At 37.0% G+C, this 27,534-nt stretch overlaps 1 protein-coding gene across 1 annotated transcript in view; it reads right to left on the reverse strand.

The window, feature by feature from the left end:
• Positions 1-1,880: 1,880 nt before the first annotated feature.
• LOC123564148 (GATOR complex protein NPRL3-like) overlaps positions 1,881-27,534 on the reverse strand; it is a 33,479-nt gene continuing 7,825 nt past the window's right edge. The window contains exons 2-14 of the mRNA XM_045357506.2: positions 25,920-25,974; positions 23,568-23,603; positions 22,648-22,831; positions 21,885-22,038; positions 19,712-19,787; positions 17,282-17,396; positions 15,015-15,049; positions 13,851-14,007; positions 11,996-12,102; positions 9,161-9,290; positions 6,323-6,527; positions 4,392-4,620; positions 1,881-3,290 (exon numbers count right to left, since the gene is read on the reverse strand). Coding sequence (XP_045213441.1) covers positions 3,149-3,290; positions 4,392-4,620; positions 6,323-6,527; positions 9,161-9,290; positions 11,996-12,102; positions 13,851-14,007; positions 15,015-15,049; positions 17,282-17,396; positions 19,712-19,787; positions 21,885-22,038; positions 22,648-22,831; positions 23,568-23,603; positions 25,920-25,974 — 1,625 coding nt within the window. The 3' untranslated portion in view covers positions 1,881-3,148. The remainder of the gene's footprint in view (positions 3,291-4,391; positions 4,621-6,322; positions 6,528-9,160; positions 9,291-11,995; positions 12,103-13,850; positions 14,008-15,014; positions 15,050-17,281; positions 17,397-19,711; positions 19,788-21,884; positions 22,039-22,647; positions 22,832-23,567; positions 23,604-25,919; positions 25,975-27,534) is intronic.

Raw genomic sequence — 27,534 nt, forward strand, 5'->3', positions numbered from 1 at the left:
AACGTTTTTCAATGTTCAGGCCCCTGTGACTTTGACCTTTGATTGAGTGACCCCAAAATCAGTAGGGGTCATCTACTCTGCATGTCTAATCATCCTGTAAGTTTCAACATTCTGGGTCAAGTGGTTCTCAAGTTATTGATTGGAAGAGTTTTCTATGTTCAGCCCCCTGTGACCCTGACTTTTGATGGTGTGACCCCAAAAACAATAGGGGTCATCTACATGTACTCTGTAAGTCCGATCATCCTATGAAGATTGAAGGTTCTATATGTCAAATAATTCTCAAGTTCTTGACCGGAAATGGATTTCCATGTTCTGTCCACTGCAACCTTGACATTTAATGGTGTGACACCAAAATCAACAGGGGTCATCTACTCTGCATGTCAAATCATCCTATGAAGTTTCAACATTCTGGGTCAAGTAGTTCTCAAGTAACTGACCGGAAATGGTTTTCCATGTTCAGGCCCCTGTGACCTTGACCTTTACCAGAGAAACCCCAAAATCAGTAAGGTTCATTTACTCCGCATGACAAATCATCCTAATGAAGTTTTAACACTGGGTCAAGTGGTTCTCAAGTTATTGATCAGAAATGGTTTTCCATGTTCAGGCCCCTGTGACGACCTTTGATGGAATGACCCCCAAAACAATAGGGGTCATCTACTCCATAAGCCCGGCCAACCTATGATGTTTGAAGGTTCTAGGTCAAATGGTTCTCCAATTATTGAGGAAATGAAGTGTGACGGATGGATGTACCGACAGGGCAAAAACAGTATGTCTCCCCCAGAGGGTGAGTGGGGTGGGTGTGGGAGGGAATGACATAACGAAATTGTTATTTCTTGTAGGTCATCCCATTTTTTCTAGGTGAGGGTTTGCATTAAGCAAGAGAGCCTAGATGGCGCTGCATCCCACATCTGTTTCTTACTTGTAACAGCTACATGAGATAACTTGAAATTATTTTTTACAAAAAAAAATATCTCCCAGCACTTACTATACAGAAATTGTAAAATGTCAGATTAAGGCCGTAACACCAGGGAAAATCATTGAACCATAACACTCCAATAATATACACAATTAGGCTTGGCAGTGGTAACTCCTGTGAAGTTTGGTGGAATTCAAACCAGTGGTACAAATCAGAGAATTTGACAAATCAAGGGTCATGGCTCCACTGAAAATCATTTAATCACAACATGACTACGCTTCACACAAATCACTCATTAGGTTTGATGAAATTCAGCCCAATTGTATACAGCAAGTAGTGTTAACATGGTAAAATATGACAAGTCAAGGGACAGAACTCTGCCAAAAATCACTGAACCAGAACATGCTGATGACATGTATAACTACGCTTGGCATTGATAACTCCTGTGATGTTGGAAATCTTTCCAATGGTGTAAGAGAAGTTAAGCGTAAAATTTTTTGTTTGTTTTCAGTCCCGAATTTTTGGCCCGAACCTAAATGTTTTTATGGCCTTGGAGAATTTTTTTTTCAACTTTTTATGCCTTAAATATAGTCAGTGATGTTAGAAATCAACTTACTGATGCTTTAAAGGCATAATCCCCTTATTTGTATTCATTTTTTGACACAAAAATAATTTCCAAAAAGTCTCACTTGATAAAAAAAAATTCCAAAAAAAAAATTCTAGATTTATTTCAGTAAAAGTGTACATAAAACAAAGCATTATCAATAAGATGCATGTACTAAAATAAATAACAAACACCATGACATGCAAATTGAGCCATGTGGTGCACACCAATACCAGGGATAACACAAACAAAAGCTGTCGCTATTGGTGACAAATGCCCCCAAAGCGTGCCCAAGAATGCTACAGTTGTCTGAGCTAAAAAATCACACATCATTTGTGGGGTGGGTGTGGGAGGGACAAGAAACCCCTTTGACTTCTATGTGTGACCTTGACCTTGGAGCTAGGGGTCTGGGTCTTGCGCATGACATGTCATCTCATTATAGGGAAAATTTATGCCAAGTACTTTTAAAATCCCTTCAACTATGGCAGAGTTTTGGACCGGACAAGAAACAGACCATGTTAACCTTTAACCTCTTAAGTGTGACCTTGACCTTAGAGCTAGGGTTCTGGATCTGTCACATGACACATCGTCTCATTATGGAGAACATTTAGGCAAAGTGATTTCAAAATCCCTTTATGGATGGAGTAACACCTTTGGGGGCATAATAAAAAGGGGAAGTAACTGTTCATTTATTTCCATAACCAGAATATTGGCAATAATATAAAATTTGGCACTGATTACTCCTGTTAGGTTTGGAGGAAATCCACCCTATTATATAAGATAACTGTCTATAACATCATAAAATTTGACAAATCAAGGGCCATAACTCTGCTGAGAAACACCAAACCGGAATATGTCCATGATATGCACAGCTAGGCTTGGCAATGAACACTTCAGTGAAGTTTGGTGTAATTCCTCCAGATGGTATCAGAGCAGCTAAGTAGAAAAGGTAAAAAAAAGACAAATCAAGGGCCAAACATTTAACTCCAACTGGAACATGCCAATAAAATGCACAGTGAGGCATAGTACTGATCACTCCTGTATGGCTCAGTGGAAATACGCCAAAACTTATTTGAGAAGTGGCTAAAATGCGATTTATTGCCACGGCAAGCAGAGTTCTGCATGGAATAGTTTTCTTTGAACAAGTTTGAAAGAGGAAAACTAAAGAAACATTCATTCTAAAAGTTTGATTGACACTGGCCATGTTGTTTTGGAAAAGATGTCATTTGAAGCAGCAGCTGTGATGGAAAAATGGTAGACTAAAAGTAACCATGTATACAGCTTGAGAAACAAACACTGCTGTCGAAGAATTTTCAAACTACGAAGTGTTAAGTCTTGATAAATTCAAAATTTCCCATTCACATCAATTCAATGATAAGGTGTATGGTCTCCAGTCTGACTGACACCAGGATATTAATTGCTCTCATGAAGATCTTCATGCATTTTTCTCCGGTTTAACCTCACATAGACTTTTTTACACAGTCTCTCAATGACATTGAAAGTAACAGACAGGAAATGCATCTTTTGTCTCATCTTCCCATAGAGAGCATTTGTTCAAGTTCAGAACAGATCTGTGTTGAAGTGTATTTTCTCTATGTTGAAAAGTTACTTCAGGATACTGTATCCCATCAAGAAGCTGGATCTTGGTATGTACACAGTATAAGAACATCTTTAAACTTCTCTATCAGGGTAATGAGCTGAGATCTACGGAGATTTTCAAAGTACATTATTTCCTCTATATGATTTCTTCCTCCAAAGTAAGGAAACAACCTGAAAATATAAATGTAAGATATAAAAGGTCCTCATTACCCTGTGGAAACCTAACTGTAACCAATGCTTTACAGATCAGCAGTCAATCAGGTCTAATGTTAATTCAACTCGACTATTTCAACATTTATCAATATATCCATAAAATAAATGTTTTTACGTCTAAAGAACTTGTCTAAATATCCATGAAATAACTATTCTATCATCTAAGTAACTCACAAGTCCAACAGTTCAATTATAGTTGTAAAAGAAATTAATTTATGGATCAACTTTCGATAAAAAGAATTTTAAAATGCTTTAAAATTTTGCCTCAATGTCTAATACGAAGCACCTAATGGAGGAATTTGTGCAAGTCTCTGCCTGGCATGTAACATTTCATCACAATCAAAATGATGAAACTGAGCCGCACCATGAGAAAACAAAATCTGTGCATTTGCGACCAGCATGGATCCAGACCAGCAGTCTGGTCAGGATCCATACTGTTCGCCTTCAAAGCCAATTGCAATTAGAGAAACAATTAGATGTGCAGGCTGGTCTGGATCCATGCTGGTCGCAAATGCACTATGTTGGTTTTCTTACGATGCGGCTTAAATGATGGTAGATCTATACAGTCATTAGATAACACTGTTAGGTACAATTGGTGACAAACACGGGGATCAGGTAATATTGTGTCACTGTTTTGTGGAATATGTTGTATTTCACAGACACTTTGTGAATCAGTTATGCTAACAGTTGTCAGTCCTTGATTTCACATCAGAACCAGCACAGATTAGTAACAAGCTTACAACAGAAATAATACTGCTATGATAGCTCATAGTCACAAACTGAAGGAAGTTCAATGTTGGTCATATCCTCTCACCAAATAAGGTAAAAATCCATCAATAATTACACGAAGCATGAGAACTCACAGGGACTGGCAAAATTTATTGGAGCTATCAGTATTTTGAGCCATAGAGCAATATACATGATACATGGACTTCACCAGGACCTGGCAACAAGTCTGAGCAAGGGATGGTGCTCAAATTATCCGAGTTCGAGATAACGAAGTTTGATTGTATTAAAACATGGTTCTGCAATATAACAATTTTTGAATAACAATCATACCGTGCAAACATTCTGAGATCATCAAGATTTTTTGCAGCTGGAACATTTATTATACACTCTTTTTCTTCTGCGGTTAGATTTGCAAACACAGACTCCTGCATCATCCAGTACATCTTATTTTCCTCCGAGACTAGAGAGCTCTCTGTGGTGAACTCGGAGGATGGACTCTTGGAGAGCTGAGCTACCAACATCCCAGGGGTACTGAGTGTAATACTTTCATCACTGGTAACTAAACAAAACAAACAATAACATGTTTTTATTGAATGTTATTTCACAGAAATTTTTATACATGTACTGTTATACATTTTGTGGTGTTGTTCAGCACTATCCATTGTGCATTCAACAGTATACAACTTTCTTGAATTAGGAAATTAAGTGATGTACATAATAGGTATTTCATGTCAAGTACTCAAAAGTCTACACACAGCTCACAGTGTTGGAAAAGCACATTTCTATGAAACAGGTTTAGCTATTTCTGACCAGTGTATCTTTAAAAGTAATCACCATAAACTATTAAACAATGTCCTTTGGCATTCACATTTTGTGACAATTCAGATAATCGGAACAATCTTGGTAGACAGTTATTACGGAAGCATTTTGGATTTAGACTAATGGTTTATTGTAGTAGGGTAGAGTAGAAGGGTGAATTTATACTTCCTTGCTATTGAGCGTGGTGTGTCTGCCTTAGGTGTTAGAGGTCACAGGTTTGACTCCCGGTCAGGCCTGAAGTGTTTAAAGTCTGTTACGTTATAACAAGATAGTGTTTGATAATTTGTTCTATCTTAGCTCAGACCACTATTTAGAAAAGTTTAAACAAAGTCAAAAAATTTAATGCCATTCAGGGAACATTCTTAAAAATCATACTAAAACTGGACCAGCATTGAAGGAGAAAATACAGCCTCTATCGCATACACAAGCTAAATGTTGACGGACAGACGACGACAGACAGCTCAGCATTGCTCAGGTGAGCTAAAAATTAACATGTATGTGACGTAATCAGCATGATCTCGGTGCTGCGACTATACTCGTCAATCGCCGTCCTGGGGAGTCCTGATAACGCGCGTATAGTCGGATATCGAAGCTACGGGGGTAGAAAATAAAGTGCCTTTAGTCGCATTTCGGCCCCAAGGAGTTAAAGGTATGGTCCGGACAAAATCGGACAGATGCACGGACGGATGCACTCATATACACCAAACCACCAAAAGTGGCAAAGATCATACATTGACACATTGTCTCATCATGGGGAACGTTTGTGTGTAGCATTATGATAATCCATCAATGCATATAAAAGTTATGGAGCAGAAACAATTTTTACTTGACCTTCAATAGTGACCTTGACCTTTGACCTACAAGCATAAGTCATGTACGTGCATAAGCTACATATTGCCCTCTATTCTGACATACAAAGTTTTATGAATACTCAATCAAATCAAGTCTGCTATTATTCTGCTTGGTTGCATTCTATGCTTCCAAGGGATACTTTTACAGATTTTATTAACTATCACAACAGCAATCCTTAAGTGCCGTGTGGCTGTTGTAAAAAGTCTCCCTGTACTTGGATTCAGTATTGTTATATTTTCTGGTCCTTTCAGTTCATGGAGTCCATTCAATATATGTGTAATAGAGTTCCACTTAAGCCAGTGGGTTTGTGAGAGGTGTTGCACATTTCATTACCTCTCATGAACAGACTCAATCAAACCGAGTCTGCTATAATTCTGCTTGGTTGCATTCTATGCTTCCAAAGGATCTTTTTACAGATTTTATTATGAAGTTAGCTTGAATACTGTTTTAGTTATTGCAGGATCCAGATTTGCAGACAGACAGACAGACGGGGAGCATTCCTATAGTCCCCTTAGGTGTGCCACCAGTAGGGCACTAACAATTGTTATAACAACATTCAAACAATTTCTAATTAAAAACTGTGAGAAAACCTGAAGCTGCGTCAGAGAAGCTAGGTGACCTCTGTAATCCTCCTTCAAATATACTCCAATCATCTGCCAGGATCTGAACCTTTGCCGTCTCATCTGAAACCTTGTGCTTCCTACGACGTACTGGTGGCACGAAAATTATGTACTGATGTAACTGTATCAACAGGTGGCGCTGTAACATCCACACTACCATCCTTACCTTCAAATCCTGAAGAGTACCATAAACAAATATTGTACTTTGATTGAAAGTTAGACAAAAATCTTCTTTAAAAACAACTTGTTCTTCCCAATGACAGAAACAAACTGGTCGTCAAAAAAAAAGAGCTGTCTTCTGACAGCACGCTTTACTTTTCGAGAACGTGTCAGTAAAATGGATTTTCTATCTAAGAAAAGGTATACTGTCCAAATCTATATGAGTTCTGCGACTTGATGCTGTGCTCTTGTTCAATCGCAACCAACATATCTGTGAAGTTTAAACCAAGTATCTGCATTAGTTTTGGAAGTTCAAAATTTTAACTTGCAAATTCTAAGTACAGGTGCCCAACTGTGATGAAACAATGCCCTGAAGGGCACCTGAAGTCATCCTCCACCATCAACAGCTGAAAAGGCGCAATATGACCTTTAACACATACTGTAAAAGCAGATTCGCGTTATCTCTGTAATATTTCTATCTTTTTGCTGAACATCTGAAATACCATATCTCTACTTTTTCTCTCACCAATTTGTCTTTGACAGGTGTCAGTGACTTTTCACAAGATTTTTCAACTTCAGCACTGGTTACTTCAGATTTTAAATGTTTTTACATTGGAACATCTACATTACTGAGATTCCTCATCTTCTATCTTGTTTTCGTGAGAAAAATTCATTATTCTAATATACTTGTTTCTGTAAAAACATGCTTACGCTAAAATTGCATCAAGTTAGCGAGCCATGGTGCCAATGTTTTTTGTTGCAACCAAGAAAGAGCGCTACTATATTTTATCTTCTGTTTTAAATAAAGAGCATATTAGGATTGAAATAATGTAAAGCAAAATTGTGTTTTACTTGAATTAATACACTCAAAATCGGTTATACGTCATCAGAATAATTCACTCAGGATACGCCCTTGTAAAATTATTTTGCATACATATAATCTCTTTTTCATGTATCAAATACATTAAAACACAATTTTTTCATACATTATTTCTTAATTACAAGAGGGCCATGATGGCCCTATATCGCTCACCTGTTATCATTGCACTTGAGGACAAGAAGGTCTTCAGAAAAAATATCTAAGTCCAAAGGGCAGGAACAACAAAGGAAAGAAATTTAACCAAAAAGAAAAAAAAAATTCTTACAAGGTACAGATATGTCAAAATACACCTAAAAATTGGAGGTACCATCCATGTTGTACCACAGAAAAGTGGTATCGGTTTTTCCCTACGGCCAATAATAAAAAAGTTACTAAAAATAAGCTATTTATATTAACGTAAAAGGGAAGTAATTAAAACGAAAATTATTGTAAGTGAAGAAAAGAAGGATCTGCCAAATAAATCTGTTGACATAAATGAAATTTCAGATCAGTATCTTCATTAGTTACGGAGATATACCCATTTTAATTTGAAATAAAGGGAGGTAATTTGACATAAAATCAGTCCATAGTTATCTACCCTGATTGACTCAGTCCAACTAATGATAATAATGAAATTTCAAGTAAATCCTATAAGTATTACTGATATAAATCCATTTTGACTACAATCAGGGGAGGTAATCAGATATAAAATAACTCTGGAACTAGATTGGATCTGATTGTCATGGAATCCAAGATTTATTGTTGCTGAAGATATTTTGGAAGTTTGTATCAAATAAAACCATAAATGAAGTCTCTATATGGCTGCAAAAGCCAAAATAGCCAATTTTGGACCTTCAAGGGGCCATAACTCTGGATCCCATGATGGAATCTGGCCAGTTCAAGAAAGGAACCAAGATCTTGTGGTGATACAAGTTGTGTGCAAGTTTGGTTAAAATCAAATCATAAATAAAGTTGCTATTGTGCAGACAAGGTCAAAATAGCTAATTTTGGCCCTTTCAGGGGCCATAACTCTGGAACCATTATGGATCTGGCCGGTTCCAACAAAGGAACTGAGATCTTATGGCAACACAAGTTTTGTGCAAGTTTGATTAAATTCAAATCATAAATGAAGCTGCTATTGTGCAGACAAGGTCAAAATAGCTAATTCTGGCCCTTTCAGGGGCCATAACTCTGGAACCCATAATGGGATCTGACCAGTTCAAGAAAGGAACCAAGATCTTATGGTGATACAAGTTGTGTGCCAGTTTGGTTAAAATAAAATCATAAATGAAGCTGCTATTGTGCAGACAAGGTCAAAATAGCTAATTCTGGCCCTTTCAGGGGCCATACCTCTGGAACCCATAATGGGATCTGGCCAGTTCAAGAAAGGAACCAAGATCTTATGGTGATACAAGTTGTGTGCCAGTTTGGTAAAAATCAAATCATAAATAAAGCTGCCATTGTGCAGACAAGGTCAAAATAGCTGATTTTGGCCCTTTCAGGGGCCATAACCCTGGAACCCATAATGGGATCTGGCCAGTTCAAGAAAGGAACCGAGATCTTATGGTGATACAAGTTGTGTGCAAGTTTGGTTAAAATAAAATCATAAATGAAACCACTATCGTGCAGACAAGAAATTGTTGACGGACGGACGCACGGACGGACGGACGGACGCACGGACACACGACGGACGACGGACGAAGGGTGATCACAAAAGCTCACCTTGTCACTATGTGACAGGTGAGCTAAAAACACAGCTTGTGTTATGGATACATGACAGATGAACTTACTGTGCTGCCTGGTTGGTTAACGGCAGTCTGTGTTTGTCTCAGCTGAGTAGGAAATGAGAACTCTGCTAGTTCTACTGGTAAAGATTTGCCTGGAAACTGCTGTGTGAAATCTTCTACCAACTTAGACGACCTTGAAAGGTAAAAATGGGAACAAATACTGAAATCAATATTCGAATATTTGGTTTGCCATATTCGAATATATTCGAATATTTGGTTTGTTTTAATGGAAGCTTTAAATTCTTATTAAGTGACTGGCATATACACAAGGTATTCATTTGTTTAAAGCGTGGATCATCGTATGTAATAAGGCCAAAAAATGTTTGTTTCTGGTAACCCGATCCTACCTAGCAAAAATATATTCGAATATTCGGTTTGTTTTAATGGAAGCTTTAAATTCTTATTAAGTGATTGGCATATACACAACGTATTCATTTGTTTAAAGCGTGGATCATCATATGTAATAAGGCCAAAAAATATATGTTTCTGGTAACCCGATCCTACCTAGCAAAACCCGCCGATCCTAGCGTTTTATTTCACGATTCTGTCAGCATAATCATGAACAGATTTAACTAATTCAGTGTTTTAGCTTCAAAATGATACAAAAAATCAAAACGATTATAATTTAGACCGTCGCAATTTTATCTAAAAATAGCAGGTCATCCCATTTAAACATTTGACGCGCTGTTGTATTACCGCCACCATTTTGAAAATTTTCAATCGGCGTGTAAAAAGCGTGTTTTCATATTGAATTTTTTTGGCTGATTATAAAAATGTTATCATGTAAGTTATTTATAGTAACAACAAAGGGAAATAAATCTTTAAAAAAAAAAAAAAAAAAAAAAAAATAATAATATAAGTCCACAAGAAACTCTTTACCAGGTAGAGATAGGTCAAAATACACCTAAAAATTGGATGTAACATGCATGCTGTACCACAGAAAAGTGGTCTCGATTTTTCTCTACCGCCAGTAATAAAAAAGTTACAATAAAATCTATTTATAGTAAAAACAAAGGGACGTAATTCTAAAAACAAGGGTGCCTCATGGTGGTGAACATTTGGTCCAAGTTACATCAAAATCCCTCCATGCATGAAGAAGAAATGTTCCGTACAAAGTCATTCTTGAATTTGACCTTTAAATATGACCTTGACCTTGGACCTAGGGACCTGGTTCTTGCGCATGACATGTTGTCTCATCCAGGGGAATATTTGTGCCAACTGATATCTAAATCCTGCTTTGCATGACAAAGTCATAGACCGGACAGGAAAAAAATCCTCTTGACCTTTGATCTCAAAGTGTGACCTTGACCTTTAAGCTAGGGTACTGGGTGTTGCACACGACATGTCGTCTCATCATGGGAAACATTTGTGCCAAGTAATATTAAAATCCTTCATGGATGGCAGAGTTATGGACGGGACAGGAAAAAAACTCTGTTGACCTTTGACCCCCAATTGTGACCTTGACCTTTGAGCTAGGGGTCCGGGATTTGCGCATGACACGTCGTCTCATCATGGGGAAACACTTTTGCTAAGTGATATTAAAATTCCTTAATGAATGTCAGAGTTATGGACCGGACACGAAACAGCCCCTGTTCATGCTATGTTAACATTTGACTGCTAAGTGTGACCTTGACCTTTGAGCTAGGGGTCTGAAAGTTGTGCATGACACATCGTCTTATTATGAGGTACATTTGTGCCAAGTAATATTAAAATCCCTTCATAGATGGGAGAGTTATGGACCGGACAGGAAAAAAGCCTTGTTGACCTTAGACCTCCAATTGTGACCTTGACTTTAAGCTAGGGGTCCGGGTTTTGCGCAAGACACGTCGTCTCCTCATGGGGAACATTTGTGCCAAGTAATATTAAAATCTCTTCATGGATGGGAGAGTTATGGACCGGACAGGAAAAAACCCCTGTTGACCTTTGACCTCTAATTGTGACCTTGACCTTTGAGCTAGGGGTCCGGGATTTGCGCATGACACATCATCTCATCATGGGGAACATTTGTGCCAAGTAATACTAAAATCCCTTCAAGGATGGGAGAGTTGTGGAACCGGACAGGAAAAAAAGCCTTGTTGACCTTTGACCTCTATTGTGACCTTGACCTTTGAGCTAGGGGTCCGGGTTTTGCGCATGACACGTCGTCTCATCATGGGGAACATTTGTGCCAAGTAATATTAAAATCCCTTCGTGGATGACAGAGTTATGGACCGGACACGAAATTGCGGACGGACGGAATGACGGAATGACAGAATGACGGAATGACGGAAAGACGGAATGACGGAAAGACGGAATGACGGAAAAGAGCATTCCTATAGTCCCCAAAACTGGTTTTCAACCAGTAGGGGACTAATTAAACATACACACATCTATCCTGGGAGTATGCTATAATCTCACATCTACATTACTGTGTTCATACAGACTAACCAAACAAAAGGTTAAGAGTTATACAAGTAAGTATAATGTGACAGTTTGCATGAGGATCCATAAAGACATATCTTAATGACTTAAGTGATTATTGGGATGAAAAGCACTCGTACAACAAGAGTCAGGTCAAGTATGACTTTTTATAGTCTGTTACGGAAAAATGTGTATACTCTAATGACAGGCTGGACTGCATCTGTCAAAGAAGGCAGTCATATTTAAATTCTGATATCTATTATTTGTGGCTATGTCTTCAGTGACATTGCATATGAAAGTAGGATTTTATGTGGTTATTTTGTAGTCTGTAACTTGGTGAATTAGATACTAGGTTATCAAACCTACTTGCCAAAATACATGCTTTTTCATCATTTTGATCACATTACATATAGTGCTGGGAATCACTGAGAAACTTACACATGTGTGTTGGCTGAAGGTGAGAGAACATAAATGTTAGTCTCACACAGTGGGTAGATTATCACCGCTTTTGCCCAGTACACTAGATGGCATACTAACTGGAACACCTAAAATTTAAATGATATACAGAACAAAAACTGTTAATTACATATGCCCTATAGATAGACTGTCAGATGTAACTTGGTGAATGAGCCGCACCATGAGAAAACCAACATAGTGCATTTGCAACCAGCATGGATCCAGACCAGCCTGCACATCTGCGCAGTCTGGTCAGGATCCATGCTGTTCGCTAACAGTTTCTCTAATTGCAATAGGCTTTGAAAGCAAACAGCATGGATCCTGACCAGACTGTGCGGATGTGCAGGCTGGTCTGGATCCATGCTGGTCGCAAACACGTTATATTGGTTTTCTCATCGTGCGGCTAAAATAATTTTCAGTCTGGTTATTGTTCTTGCGATATGGGTGCAAGACATGTATCAGATTAGCAGCAAAGGACCACAATTACGATCAGAAAAAAATATACCACCAGTATAAGGGAAATTTTGCACAATGGCAACATCCAACAAGAGCACCGCCTTGCGGGTGCTGATGCTCATCTGATTTTTTTTGTATAATAGAAATATTGTCCTACCCATGATTTTCTAAGTCTAAAAAGGGCCATCATTCTTGCAAAAAGCAGGATAGAGTTATGTTTCTTGATGTACAGTGTCCACTTATGATTGTGAAAAACTGTTGCAAGTTTTAAAGCAATAGCTTTGATAGTTTATGAGAAAAGTTGCCTTAAACATAATACTCAACCAAGAAAATGATTTTCTAAGTCCAAAAGGGGCAATAATTATTGCAAAAAGCAGGATGGAGTTATGTTGCTTGCTGTACAGGGTCAGCTTATGATGGTGAACAAGTGTTGCAAGTTTCAAAGCAATAGCTTTGATAGTTTAAGAGAAAAAGTTGACCTAAACATAAAACTTAACCAAGAAATCTGATATTTTCTAAGTCCAAAAGGGGCCATAAATCTTGCAAAAAGCAGGATGGAGTTATGTTTCTTGTTGTACAGGGTCAGCTTATGATGGTGAACAAGAGTTGCAAGTTTTAAAGCAATAGCTTTGATAGTTTAGGATAAAAGCTGACCTAAACAAAAAACTTAACCAAGAAAACTGATTTTCTAAGTCCAAAAGGGGCAATAATTCTTGCAAAAAGCAAGATGGAGTTATGTTTCTTGATGTACAGGGTCTGCTTATGATGGTGAACAAGTATTCCAAGTTTCAAAGCAATAGCTTTGATAGTTTAGGAGAAAAGTTGACCTAAACATAAAACTTAACCAAGAAATCTGATATTTTCTAAGTACAAAGGGGCCATAAATCTTGCAAAAATCAAGATGGAGTTATGTTTCTTGCTATACAGGGTCAGCTTATGATGGTGAACAAGTCTTCCAAGTTTCAAAGCAATAGCTTTGATAGTTTAGGAGAAAAGCTGACCTAAACATAAAACTTAACCAGGCAACGCCGACGCCGACGCCGACGCCGACAACCGCTCAAGTGATGACAATAACTCATCATTTTTTTTCAAAAAATCAGATGAGCTAAAAATTGCTAGCAGAAGCCCTATGCACCTGTAATATGCATGCTATGTTTAAACAATGTATCTTATAGTTTATGTTTATAATCATCTTTATTGTGAAACAACAATCATTTCCAAAACTTTAAAAAAAAAAAAAAAAAATTCTTGATTTAAAAAATTCTACCTCAACCCAAATTCATATTTCTCTGGCTGAATTTCTTCGTATTACCTAATTTGGAATCCAGTAGCCGTGTACAGAGTGTAAAGAGGCAAGATAGTGTGTATGTAGAAAATTTACCTGAAACAAACTGAGATCTGCTTCAAGAGCAAGCATCTGTAAGCTTCTGAGTGGATTTGCAACTTGAATCAGTCTGCTTAATGCTGGGGTACAGTCTACTGGAAGTGACTCCAATAACACACTGTCACTTTGTAACAGTAGAATCCCATGATACGGCCTGACAGAAAAATACTGACATTAGATATCAAAATTTCAAAACCTATCTGCATGTTTGTCTGATGATAAGTAGTCAAATAGACTACTGAAATGAGTACTTTTTATATGAAATTTATATTGGAAGTTGTTCCGGATGTTATTGCCACCATAAACACATGTGTTTAACCCTTATCATCTGTGCAGTCTGATCAAGATCTGCACTGTTCGCCATTCAGACAGTATCTTCTTAATAAGCACCCCTTTTAAGTTTTATCAGTTAATGGTATTGTCCAATTTGAAAGAGGGACAAGTTCATTATAGAAATTTAGCAGGGTAAGGGTTAACACTCACAATTACAATCTTATACTGTTATACTCACCGTTACATTCTTATACAGTTACACTCACCGTTACATTCTTATACTGTTACATCATTAGGTACATGATCAAGCTTCAATATACATCATTATGCACTAGCGCTTTAACACTAATATTTACTCATAATGTTAGTACGTAACCACTTTATGGCATTTGCTATTGACCATTCTATAGTGTAACACAGGATCAACAGACTGAAATCAAAATGTAAGAAGAAATACTTCGAAATCTATTTCTGGCGTCATGTAATGAAACACTTACTGAAGGACTTGCTGATCGAAAGTCAACCAGGCAAGCAATTCAACAAGTGCATACAATATAATTGAGCCGCGCCATGACAAAACCAACATAGTGGGTTTGTGACCAGCATGGATCCAGACCAGCCTGCGCATCCGCGCAGTCTGGTCAGGATCCATGCTGTTCGCTTTCAAAGCCTGTTGTAATTAGAGAAGCCGTTAGCGAACAGCATGGATCCTGACCAGACTGTGCGGATGTGCAGGCTGGTCTGGATCCATGCTGGACGCAAAGCCACTATGTTGGTTTTCCCATGGCACGGCTCATATATTTATCATGTAACACTCATTATTAGGTATTTAGTATACTGTAACATACTTATGTATGTGTTTCCCTCATTACATGTCCAAGTACTTACCTTAAGGACTTGAGACTTTTCTGTATAAACTCAGGCTGTAAGACAACAATAAAACAATATAAACAGGAGGACCATAGTGACTCTAAATTGCTCACCTGAAATTAACTATTTGACCTTACATGTAAAAAAGTCACACTACATGATGAATGGTTACAACTGTGTTTAGTATAACAAGAGGACCATGATGGTCCTGAATCGCTCACCTATCTCCACATGACCCAGTGTTCAACTGAGTATGACATCGTTATTTCTATTATTTGACATAGTGACCTAGTTTTTGAGCACATGTGACCTAGATATCATCAAGATAAAAAATTCTGACCAATTTTCATGAAGATCCATTGAAAAACATGGCCTCTAGAGAGATCACAAGGTTTTTCTATTATTTGACCTAATGACCTAGTTTTTGAAGGCACGTGACCCACTTTTAAACTTGACCTAGATATCATCAAGGTGAACATTCTCACCAATTTTCATGAAGATCCCTTGAAAAATATGGCCTCTAGAGAGGTCACAAGGTTTTTCTATTTTTCGACCTACTGACCTAGTTTTTGACCGCACATGACCCAGTTACAAACCTGACCTAGATATCATCAAGCTGAACATTCTCGCCAATTTTCATGAAGATCCATTGAGAAATATGGTCTCTAGAGAGGTCACAATGTTTTTTCTATTTTTAGACCTACTGACCTAGTTTTTGACCCCACGTGACCCTGTTTTGAATCTGACTTAGATATCATCAAGATGAACATTCTGACCAATATTCATGAAGATCTCATGAAAAATATGGCCTCTAGAGAGGTCACAAGGTTTTTCTATTTTTAGATCTACTGACCTAGTTTTTAACCCCACGTGACCCAGTTTCGAACTTGACCTAGATATCTTCAAGGTTAACATTCTGACCAATTTTCATGAAGATCCATTGAAAAATATCGCCTCTAGAGAGGTCACAAGGTTTTCCTATTTTTAGACCTACTGACCTAGTTTTTGACTGCACATGACCCAGTTTCGAACTCGACCTAGATATCATCAAGGTGAACATTCTGACCAACTTTCATAAAGATCCCATGAAAAATGTGACCTCTAGAGTGGTCACAAGCAAAAGTTTACGGACGCACGGATGCACTGACGCACGGACGGACATCGGACGACAGACACCGCGCGATCACAAAAGCTCACCTTGTCACTTTGTGACAGGTGAGCTAAAAACATTAAACAGGTCAAGTGCACCCCATCTGAACAAATTATAGAGAACTTTACAATGAAGATACGGACCAAATTTAATGAAGATCCACTGGAAAAAGTAATTTAAAGATATTTGTTGGATTTAACGTCGCACCGACAATTATAGGTCATATGTCGACTTTCCAGCTTTAACGGTGAAGGAAGACCCTAGGTGCCCCTCCGTGCATTATTTCATCATGAGCAGGCACCTGGGTAGAACCACTGACCTTCCGTAAGCCAGCTGGATGGCTTCCTCATTAAAGATATTTGTATTGAGCTCCTAAAGGGGCTATTTGTTGCCATTTGAAGAACTTTAATGGTGGACTTTATAAGAATGCTACAGAAAAAAGTTTGATGAGGATCCATCCAGCACCTCGTGAGAAAAATTGTTTAAAGATATTTCTTTTTTAGATAAAATGGCTAAAAAAAGGTGTTTTTTTTTTTTTTTAATTTTTGTTGGGTTTAATGTCACACCGACACAACTATATGTCATATGGTGACTTTCAAACTTTTGGTGGTGGCGGATAACCCTGGTGCCCCTATGGGTACTATTTCATCACAGGTGGGCACATGGGTATAACCCATGACTTTTTGAAAGTCAGCTGGACAGCTTACTCATATCAAGAATTCTACACCACAGGTGTGCTAGCAGCGAGCAGAAAGGGTTTAAGTGCCTCAATTTAAACAAATGTGAAGTAGACCTTTAAATGACCCTACTAATCAAGTTTAGTGATGAGATCAATCAAGCAATTATTTTAGAAGAACAGAGCAAAGTGCCCTTATCGGCCGGCAGGTGATCCAATAGGTATTTCATTACTTGAACTTTCAGTTTCATTTCTTAAAGGTTTACCTTATTAGCCCAGTAATCGTTGTGTTGAAAATTACCTAGTGATAAAGTACAAACTATGGGTTGGCCATCTACATAAGAAATCATGTAAAAATATAAACACATTGAAGGCTTGCTGGAGAATAGTTTTGGCTATAGACCAGTGTAAACAAAACATTTTCCAACTCCAAAGTCTGTCAGGGAAAGGATGAAATACCTGTTTTTTAAATGATTTGTAGCCAGCCTGTAGGTAGTGAAGCTTGTGTGGAAGGCAGAAATTGATCTCAATCCAGCTGTTCACATAAAAATGTGCCAAACCCTGCGAGTTCAAACTGAAATATTATAATACATCACTCATACTTCTCTCCAACAACACAGTTCTGACAATAACATGCAACAAAGGAATATACTAATGCCTGCAGAAAAGTACCTTTGTACATGAACTTGCATTTGGGTATTGCTGCAAGGTATAAATGTGTTGTTGTTTTCTTCAACATAGTTCCATTTTATCTGTTTGGTAACATTTGGGCTGGTTTAAATTACTAGTATGTAAAACATGAAACAGTATAAGAATGTAGGGCCAACAGAATATTGAATTAGCTAAAACATTTCCAAAATTTGAGCACTGGATGCAAAGTGGAAGCAGAAATTTGAAGAAATTGGTAATATGATTGATATCAACAAAGTAGGAGTTAAGTTAGAGACCAAATAAACAAAGGGCCATAACTCAAGAGAGAATAAGACTATCTGGCTGGTTATCATGCTTGTCTTAGATATTATGCCAATAAACAATGTGATACAGACAGGTGAACATTACATGAGAATTACTCAAGTTTAGTGCCAACACTGTCAATTTTTTGACACCCAGATGATTACTGGACATGGCCAAAATGTCCTGAAACACTGGGAACCAGTTTGGTACAGACTGTATAAAAAGTGCTAAAGTCAGAAAGTAGACACTGTGAATTTTCGCAATCCTAAGTAATTCAAGGGCTGTAGCTCCAGAGACTTGGAGGATCCAGCTAGTTATTGAATTTGGCCAAAATATTACTCCCATAATATCTATCCAAATCAAAGTTACCATGTGGGAACTGTTATTTCTATTTTAAGTATTTATGACCAATTACCCTATATCCAACCTTGGTCTTACTATAAGCTACCTACAGGCAAAGTTTCATTAACCTTTAGCATGCTAGATAAATTGTCGTCTGCTGGAAATGTCGTCTGCTAAAATTGTAAAGTTCATTCAATTTGCTCCAAAATTGGAAGAAATATTGTCAGAGTAGCAAACAGCTTGGAACCTGATCAGACGCCGATTTAATCGGTGTCTGATCTGGTTCCAAGCTGTTTGCAAAGGCTGTTAAATTCGCCTGCAGCAGGCTAAGGGTTATATATCTCACCCCTAACTCATAGAAATGGAAAACTTGATGCTGCCCATACATCCACCTCTAGCCCAACATTGTCAATCTAACATACAGGTTTTCAACTCTGAAAATCCTTGTTGATGGTAGGGTATGGGAAAAAATGTACTTGACAACACTTGTGCAAAGAACAGAGCAAAACTTATAATACAAGAGCTCGTCAAACACGAAATGCCCCCTTGATGCATTCAGTAACTGCACAAGGAACAGAAATAATTTGCTCACTGTAAGCAGTGCTAAAATTGTGTTGTTTTATGTAAAATAAATAATGAACATTTTCAGAAACTTATATAACTGGATAAGTTTACATTGTCATTCAGCAAATAAACTACAGAGGAATTTTTTATGACACATTATCTCTATTTGTTCTTTCTGAGCATGTAAATGATGCTTATTAAACATTGAAAATAACACTGTGTTTTTCACTCTGAAATGCACAATCAAATATTTTCTGGAGGTGGCCCCCTTACCCCCCAACACGAGGGGGTACCCCTCCCGCACCCCCTTTGTTGTCTATGCTCTTTTCAAAAATACCCTTCAGCAACATGCCTTCAGAAAATCCTGGCTAGAACCCCGCTCCCTATCAATTTTCCTGTGACCTTGACCTTTGACCTACTGATCTCAAAATCATTAGGGGTCATCTGCTTGTGATGACCAACCTCCCTAACAACTTTCATGATCCTAGGTCCAAGCTATATTGAGTTATCATCCAGAAATTGTTTAACTGTTATGGGTCACTATGACCTTTGTCTTTGACATACTGACTCAAAATCAATAGGAGTCATCTCCTGCTCATGACCAACCTCCCTATTAACTTTCATGACCCTAGGTCAAAGCATTCTTGAGTTATCATCCGGAAACCGTTTAACTGTTCAGGGTCAATGTGACACCTTGACCTTTGACAATCAGATCTCAAAATCAATAGGGGTCATCTGCTGATGATGACCGACTTTCCTATCAACTTTCATGATCCTAGGCCCAAGTGTTCTTGAGTTATCATCCGGAAATGGATTGGTCCACATTCGGACCAACCGACATCTACAAAACAACATACCCCTCCTTCTTCGAAGGAGAGCATAATTAGGTGTAATAGGTGCTTATGGGTTGTCTTAAATACTGGAAAGACTAATAATGCTGATAAAAATACAGTATTTGAAACTGGAACAAATTTTTTTTACAACCTTAAGAAACAATGAAATGAAATGTTCAAGAAAACATCATGCTACTTGTCATATATCTGCTGTAGCTGCTTTGCTAGTTCACTCTTCTCTATGATTGTCTCAAATGGAGAGGTCAGCATATCTGCAAGATGCATGAAAAATATCAGATACCAGCATATATCTGCAAGATACAACAAAAATATCAGATATCAGCATATCTGCAAAGTACACCAAAATTGCAGATACCAGCATATCTGCAAAGTACACCAAAATAGCAGATATAAGCATATCTGCAAAGTACACCAGAATAGCAGATATCAGCATATCTGCAAGTACATCAAAAAAGCAGATATCAGCATATGTGCAAAGTACACCAAAATTGCAGATATCAGCATATGTGCAAAGTACACCAAAATAGCAGATACCAGCATATCTGCAAAGTACACCAAAATAGCAGATCTGCAAGGTACACCCAAATAGCAGATACTAGCATATGTGCAAAGTACACCAAAATAGCAGATATCAGCATATCTGCAATGTACACCATAATAGCAGATACCAGCATACCTGCAAAGTACACCAAAATAGCAGATACCAGCATATGTGCAAAGTACACCAAAATAGCAGATATCAGCATATCTGCAAAGTACACCATAACAGCAGATACCAGCATACCTGCAAAGTACACCAAAATAGCAGATATCAGCATATCTACAAGGTAAAACAAAATAGCAGATATCAGCATATCTACAAGGTACACCAAAATAGCAAATATCAGCATATCTGCAAGGTATGTGTACAACAAAAATATCAGATACCAGCATATCTGCAAGGTAAACCAAAAATAGCAGATGTCAGCATATCTTAAAGGCAAACCAAACTAGCGGATGTCAGCAATATTCAACCAAAACACCAGTATCAGATTTCTTTTAAAAAGTATTTTCTTGAGTTTAAATCACTTTGTAACAGTGTAACAGTAGTTCATGTAATGATGGACAAGTATTCCTAAATTTAGCAAAAGTGTTAAAATGCATTAAAATGCAACTATTATACAATGTATTGGAAGAACAGAAGACTTCTTTCCTAGGAACATTTACCTGCCTTGTCCATCCAAGGAAGAAACAGATTTTCAAATGTTAGGTCTTTAGTATCACCATGTTGTAAGGCAACTGATAGCAATGCCATTTGTACATGTAACAACTTACCTGATGCACAACTAGAAAGCAATAAAACTACCTTATGGAAGTGATGTTACTTCATCTTGCTGTTAGATACATGAGTGCAACATTATTTTTACATACAACTTCTGACTTTACACTCATCTCTACAGCTAAAGAACTACCTTCAGGAAGTCATGTTACTTCATCTGGCTGTTAGATACATGAGTGCAACATTATTTTTACATACAACTTCTGACTTTACACTCATCTCTACAGCTAAAGAATTACCTTCAGGGAGTCATGCTACTTCATCTGGCTGTCAGATACATGAGTGCAACATTTTTACATACAACTTCTGACTTTACACTCATCTCTACAGCTAAAGAATTACCTTCAGGGAGTCATGCTACTTCATCTGGCTGTCAGATACATGAGTGCAACATTATTTTTACATACAACTTCTGACTTTACACTCATCTCTACAGCTAAAGAATTACCTTCAGGAAGTCATGTTACTTCATCTGGCTGTCAGATACATGAGTGCAACTTTATTTTTACATACAACTTCTGACTTTACACTCATCTCTACAGCTAAAGAATTACCTTCAGGAAGTCATGTTACTTCATCTGGCTGTCAGATACAGGAGTGCAACATTATTTTTACATACAACTTCTGACTTTACACTCATCTCTACAGCTAAAGAATTACCTTCAGGAAGTCATGTTACTTCATCTGGCTGTCAGATACATGAGTGCAACATTATTTTTACAAACAACTTCTGACTTTACACTCATCTCTACAGCTAAAGAATTACCTTCAGGAAGTCATGTTACTTCATCTGGCTGTCAGATACAGGAGTGCAACATTATTTTTACATACAACTTCTGACTTTACACTCATCTCTACAACTATTAAACTACATTCAGGAAACTACTGACTTTGAACTCATATCTACAACTATAGAACTAATGTACCTTCTGGAAACATCTGACTTTACACTCATCTCTACAACTATAGAACTACCTTCAGGAAACTACTGACTTTGAACTCATCTCTACAACTATAGAACTACATGTACCTTCAGGAAGTGATGCTACTTCATCAAATACTGTGGTCATGATCTTGGCCTGTGTAGATAAGTAATGACATCTCTTTTCTTCATGCTTCAATGCTACAGTCAACTGCTTCGCAAGATCCTGGTAGCATGATACAATCCAAGGTCCATGGGTTGCCTGTAACATAAAAAGTATACAGTAACATAATGCAATCCATGATCTAGTCATCTGTAACATAATTCATGGTCCTCATGTCACCTGTAACATAATATTGTATACAGTAACATGCTAGTCTTGAGTAATGGCTTATCTACAAATACAAGTAAATGGCAAATCTGACAAAAGAACAAAAATTTCTAGACAAAAAAGAATTATTCAGAGGAAAAATTATTATCTTGGTTATCTTGAAATTGTTGTGAGCAAAACAACTGTTTTGTGGGGGTATGAATTTGGTGACTACTATCAACCTTTAAAGATAAAATGAATGCGAATCAGTGGATTAAGGTAACCATGGATTCTATGAAAATTAAAGCATTTATAATGAATTTATGATTTTACAGTATATATGACTAACCAATGTGTGTGAATTACCTTGTACATTTATACAGACACGGCAACATGCAGTCATGGTAAAGCATGGCAGTTAAATAATATACAGCTCTATAATGCTTTGTTAAATACTGTTAAACAGCCTTATTTGATGTAGAAGCCCATTTTATCATGAAAAACAAACACAATTTTGGAGGAGATATCAAACATTTCTGAAGAAATATTATTATGTTTTACCTGAAGTACAAAGGCTATGTTGAATGAGAGTATTTTATGTCCAGACTTGCCACTGTCAGGAACATCATCTAGGAGTACCGGGAAGCCAACAAAACGCACCTCCTCTATCTTCAAATCAAACACCTTGCCACACAGCAATGATGACTTTACACCAAGAAGATGAGCTTTAGTCTCGTCAGATAATCTGTGTACAAACAGACAATCTATGTACAAACAGATAATCTGTGTACAAACAGACAATCTATGTACAAACAGACAATCTGTGTACAAACAGACAATCTATGTACAAACAGACAATCTATGTACAAACAGACAATCTGTGTACAAACAGACAATCTATGTACAAACAGACAATCTGTGTACAAACAGACAATCTGTGTACAAACAGACAATCTATGTACAAACAGACAATCTGTGTACAAACAGACAATCTATGTACAAACAATCTGTGTACAAACAGACAATCTATGTACAAACAGAAAATCTGTGTATAAACAGACAGACAATCTGTGTACAAACAGACAATCTATGTACAAACAGACAATCTGTGTACAAACAGACAATCCATAAAATAAGCTGTTCTCTATGACAACGTCTAGAAGTACTTAAAGGAGTCTCATTACAAAATGCTGCATCTCCTTTATTTGTAGTCAAATACAGTATCTTAAAATGTAAACAAACAATTTACATGTATATAAATGTTAAACAATCAGTCTGAAACTGAATATTCACTTCTTAGAGTTAAACGTTATGTAATGATCAACAGTGATAACCTGTTTATACAGATTCCTTACTCTAACAATAACTCCTCTGTCAGCAGTGACAAACTGCATATAAATTAAGCAAAGAAACACTATAAAAGCTGACAGGAAAAAGAACTTTTAGAAACTTATCTGAAATAATCTCAATAGTTACCATACCCAGCCAGCACTCCTTGCTTTGTGATAATGTGATCTCTGAAAAATAGTTAGTGAAAAAAACATTAAATAATTATACATTATCATGAGAAATTATTCTTACAACATACATATTTCAATCTCCAAGTACCTACAATAGGACATGAGACGTGAGTATTTTTCTATACTGATACACAAATTTCCTATTGGGTGCATAACATCATTTGTGATGTCATTTTAATGCGCATCACTGACTTAAAATTTCACTAATAGCAATATTTTTCATTTACTTAGGATAAAGAACAAAATTATATTATAATTTCATATAATAATAACTAAGTGTATAACATATGTAATAAAAAGATAATAAGTTTGCATCAAGAGTAATGCACTTGTTCCTCCTGAGGATAACTTTGAGCAAATCCCAGTGCAGCACATATTTCACAACCTTTAATATATTTCCCTCTATGCATACTTTAGAAGTATATGTTATTTTGTTTTTTCATTAACTTATTTCTTTCAAAACATGAATGCTACCAAAGTCTTAAGTTGCTCGCAAGACCCTTACCTTCTGCTCTTGCTTTTAAGTATTGCATAACATTCAATTCTAGCCTTGGCAGTGCATCAGAGAAGTTTAGCTGAACTATATGAACAGAAATTGAGAAAAGTCCACCAGAGTAGGCTGAGAGTATATCTGTCTAACTTCTGTGAATGTCCATCAAGCCATTCATTAAAATAAGTTGTTTAACCTTTAGCATGCTAGGTAAATTGTCGTCTGCTGGAAATGTCGTCTGCTAAAATTGTTAAGTTCATTCAATTTTCTCCAAAATTGAAAGAAATATTGTCAGAGTAGCAAACAGCTTGGAACCTGATCAGACGCCGATTTAATCGGCGTCTGATCTGGTTCTAAGCTGTTTGCAAAGGCTGTTGAATTCCCCTGCAGCAGGCTAAGGGTTAAATGTGTTTCTATTTTAACCTTTAATAGAAATGAAGAGCAGTCCAGCAGGGCAATTTAAACAAACTTGAAACAGGTCCATAAAAGAACCAATTTAAGCGTTTGTGGCTTGTCTGAAGTCATTACAGTCAAGTAGAAGCATTTGAATAAACTTTGCAACAGTTCAAGCAATGATCAATGTTTCTCAGAATAATGATCTGCTATCAAATAGTTTGTGGGAGAAAGTCGTTTGAATTTATTCTTGTATATCTAGCTTTAATGACCCTTACTGCAGTACAGTAAAACCATTTGTCAAAGATCAACGTAGGGCTGCATCGGACTATGTTTGGTTGATATCCATCAAATGTGTCATTTAAGTGGTTTCTGGTTCTTTTTAGCTCAGGTGGCCCCTTACTTCAGTCAGAAAGAATCAATCAGAAAAGCCCACAGGCTGTTTCTCTCAGTTAGATGAACATTCATTCATAAAGCATTTAAAGCTTTTTGCTATTTTTACCTATGTACATGGAGGCAAAGGGAACCATGTGAACATATTTGAGAAAGATCCATCCAAGGAGGCTACAGATCAAGTTTTTTTGAAAATCTATTGAATGGTTCATGAAAGAAGTCATTTAAAAGGTTTTATATTTCTTTGCCCTTGCGGTCCCTAAAAGGGGCAATGTAAAGTTATTTTTTTAAATTAGAGAGAGGTTTATACAAGCATGCTAAAGACCAAGTTATAAGCTCTATTAACCGATATATGAGAAACTGTTTAAAAATATTTCTATTTAAGACCTGGAATCCTCTAAATTGGGTCAAGTAGAACCCTTTGACCAAATCTGAGAAAGATCTATGCTACATACCAAGCTTGCTGATATCCATCCAGTGGTTCATGAGAAGATCTTTAGAGTTTTTCTACTCTAAGCACTAATGACCCCTAAAAGAGGTCAAGCAGAACTTTGTAAGATTCCGAACAGAAGCTGTTTCAGTAGAAATGTTGACATTATGATGATGGACGATGGCTGCCGGACCATCCACCTATACTTATAACTCGCCCTAACAAAGAATAGAAGGCTCCAAACCTTGTTGGACTTTTGACAAATGGCATAACAACCTGAGGGGCTTATGCATGAGGCATATCACCTTGGGGGGCCTTGTAAACAAATTTAGTGACTTTTATAGCAAGCATATCCACTCATACAATCTGCAGGCACACCATTATGCAAGCATACAATCATGGGAAATTTATACAAAAGATATTCTACATTGTAGGACTTTTACAAGGTGCATACTACATGAAGGCTTATTACACTGGCAAACTTAAACAGCAGGAAAACTGCCTTTGGACACTTATACATGAAGTATATAATTATACAGGAGGCATAAATCTTGTGGGACCTATAATTTAATCTGCATGAAAATATCAAACTCAAAGCTCCACTTACTTTCTGCGCTGAAAGTCCTCTGTGACCTTCACTGCATATGGATTCCTGGGTATAGCTGTAATAAAGAGATATGTATAGACTTAAGGATTACGTATAACAAGAGGCCCAAAAGGGCCTAAGGCACTGACCTGTAGAGGAGTAATTTTTAGTATCCTTATCAGAAAAGACTTAGAAGAGCCTACAATGATGCTACAGACCAAGTGTGATGGAGATCCAACATGCAGTTCATGAGAAGAAGTTGTTTAACTGTATTTCAATTTTGAGCCCTTCCCTTACAGAAGCAAGCCTCTGTGGCGTACATGCTGCGTATTTGCTGTGTATATGCTGCGAACACAGTAGTACGCCAGAGGAGTACATTTTACATACACCGCATGCTGCGTACATGCCGCGTACTATTTCGACGAGTACACAGCATGTACGCAGGAGGTCACTAGTACACTTCAAGTACGCAGCACAGACTCTGAAAATTTAATGAGTACACTGCATGTACGCAGGAGGGACTTGTACAAGAAAATAGTACACTGCATGTACACTGCAGATACTTTGAAATTTGTGCAGTACACTTCATATACGCGGAAAAGACTTGTACAATTTCTTTTGGCATTTATACTTAGTCTTTTTTTATAAGTTAAAGTCTGAAGTAAACTTCATATACGCGGGAGGGACTTGTTAATTTTCTTTTGGTGTTTATACTTTGAATTTTTTTAGGTAAAAGTCTGAAGTATACTCTTCATGCAGGAAGGATTTGTACATTTTTTTTTTTCTTGGAAGCAAGAACTTGATTTCCGAGTAACTTTTATCTTAATAGCATAGAGTAGTTCAGATTACCGGTATTCTGAACAATGAAAATTTGCCAAACTATTTGCAATGTTCATTTGTGAAGCTTACATCTTGGTGATTTCTGAGCTGCACCTTGCATGCAGTGTAAAAATATATTCTTTTTCATTTTGAATTAATCCTGGAGCTTTCTAGCTTGGATAATTGAAAAGCCTTATTTGAACTTCGTTGCATTACATTTTGTAATACATGAAATAATTACCAAGATAATGCCTCAACAGCGCCCGAATGAGAAGAATTAATAGCTCTCACTGTTATTTGAATACTCTTAAGCAAAACACCATTCTATCATGTTTTATAAAGGCTTTAATGCTCATTATGTTAACTCATTAAGGCCTCACCAAATTAAAAAGTTGTTCATCGGATTTGCCGCTTGTATATTTCCATAACGTTTTTGGCTAATTGCGCTCGCCCCATTGGAAAAAATCAATCCAAAATTTTTTGGTGCGCTACTTTTTACGGACGTAAATGTGTATAAATGCTTATATAATTCCAGTCCTAGATTGTTCTCAGATGGATTTTAATCAGAATAAATACATACTACGCACACATTGTCTATAATAAATCACAACACTTATATTTAGTTGCGTTAAAGTGGTTTCCCCTTGATGCAGTTACGCCATTTTCTTCAAATGTTTACCAAATTACATGCTACAAAAATTGATTTATTTCATTGAAAAGTGGATGAAGAAAAGCATACTAATTTATTTGATAACATCAATCTACATTATTTTGGTAAGGGTAAATACTTATTGATGCATGTCACTTATTTTTCTGT

The sequence above is a fragment of the Mercenaria mercenaria genome, chromosome 2 (genome assembly GCF_021730395.1).
Source record: "Mercenaria mercenaria strain notata chromosome 2, MADL_Memer_1, whole genome shotgun sequence".
Classification (NCBI taxonomy): domain Eukaryota; kingdom Metazoa; phylum Mollusca; class Bivalvia; order Venerida; family Veneridae; genus Mercenaria; species Mercenaria mercenaria.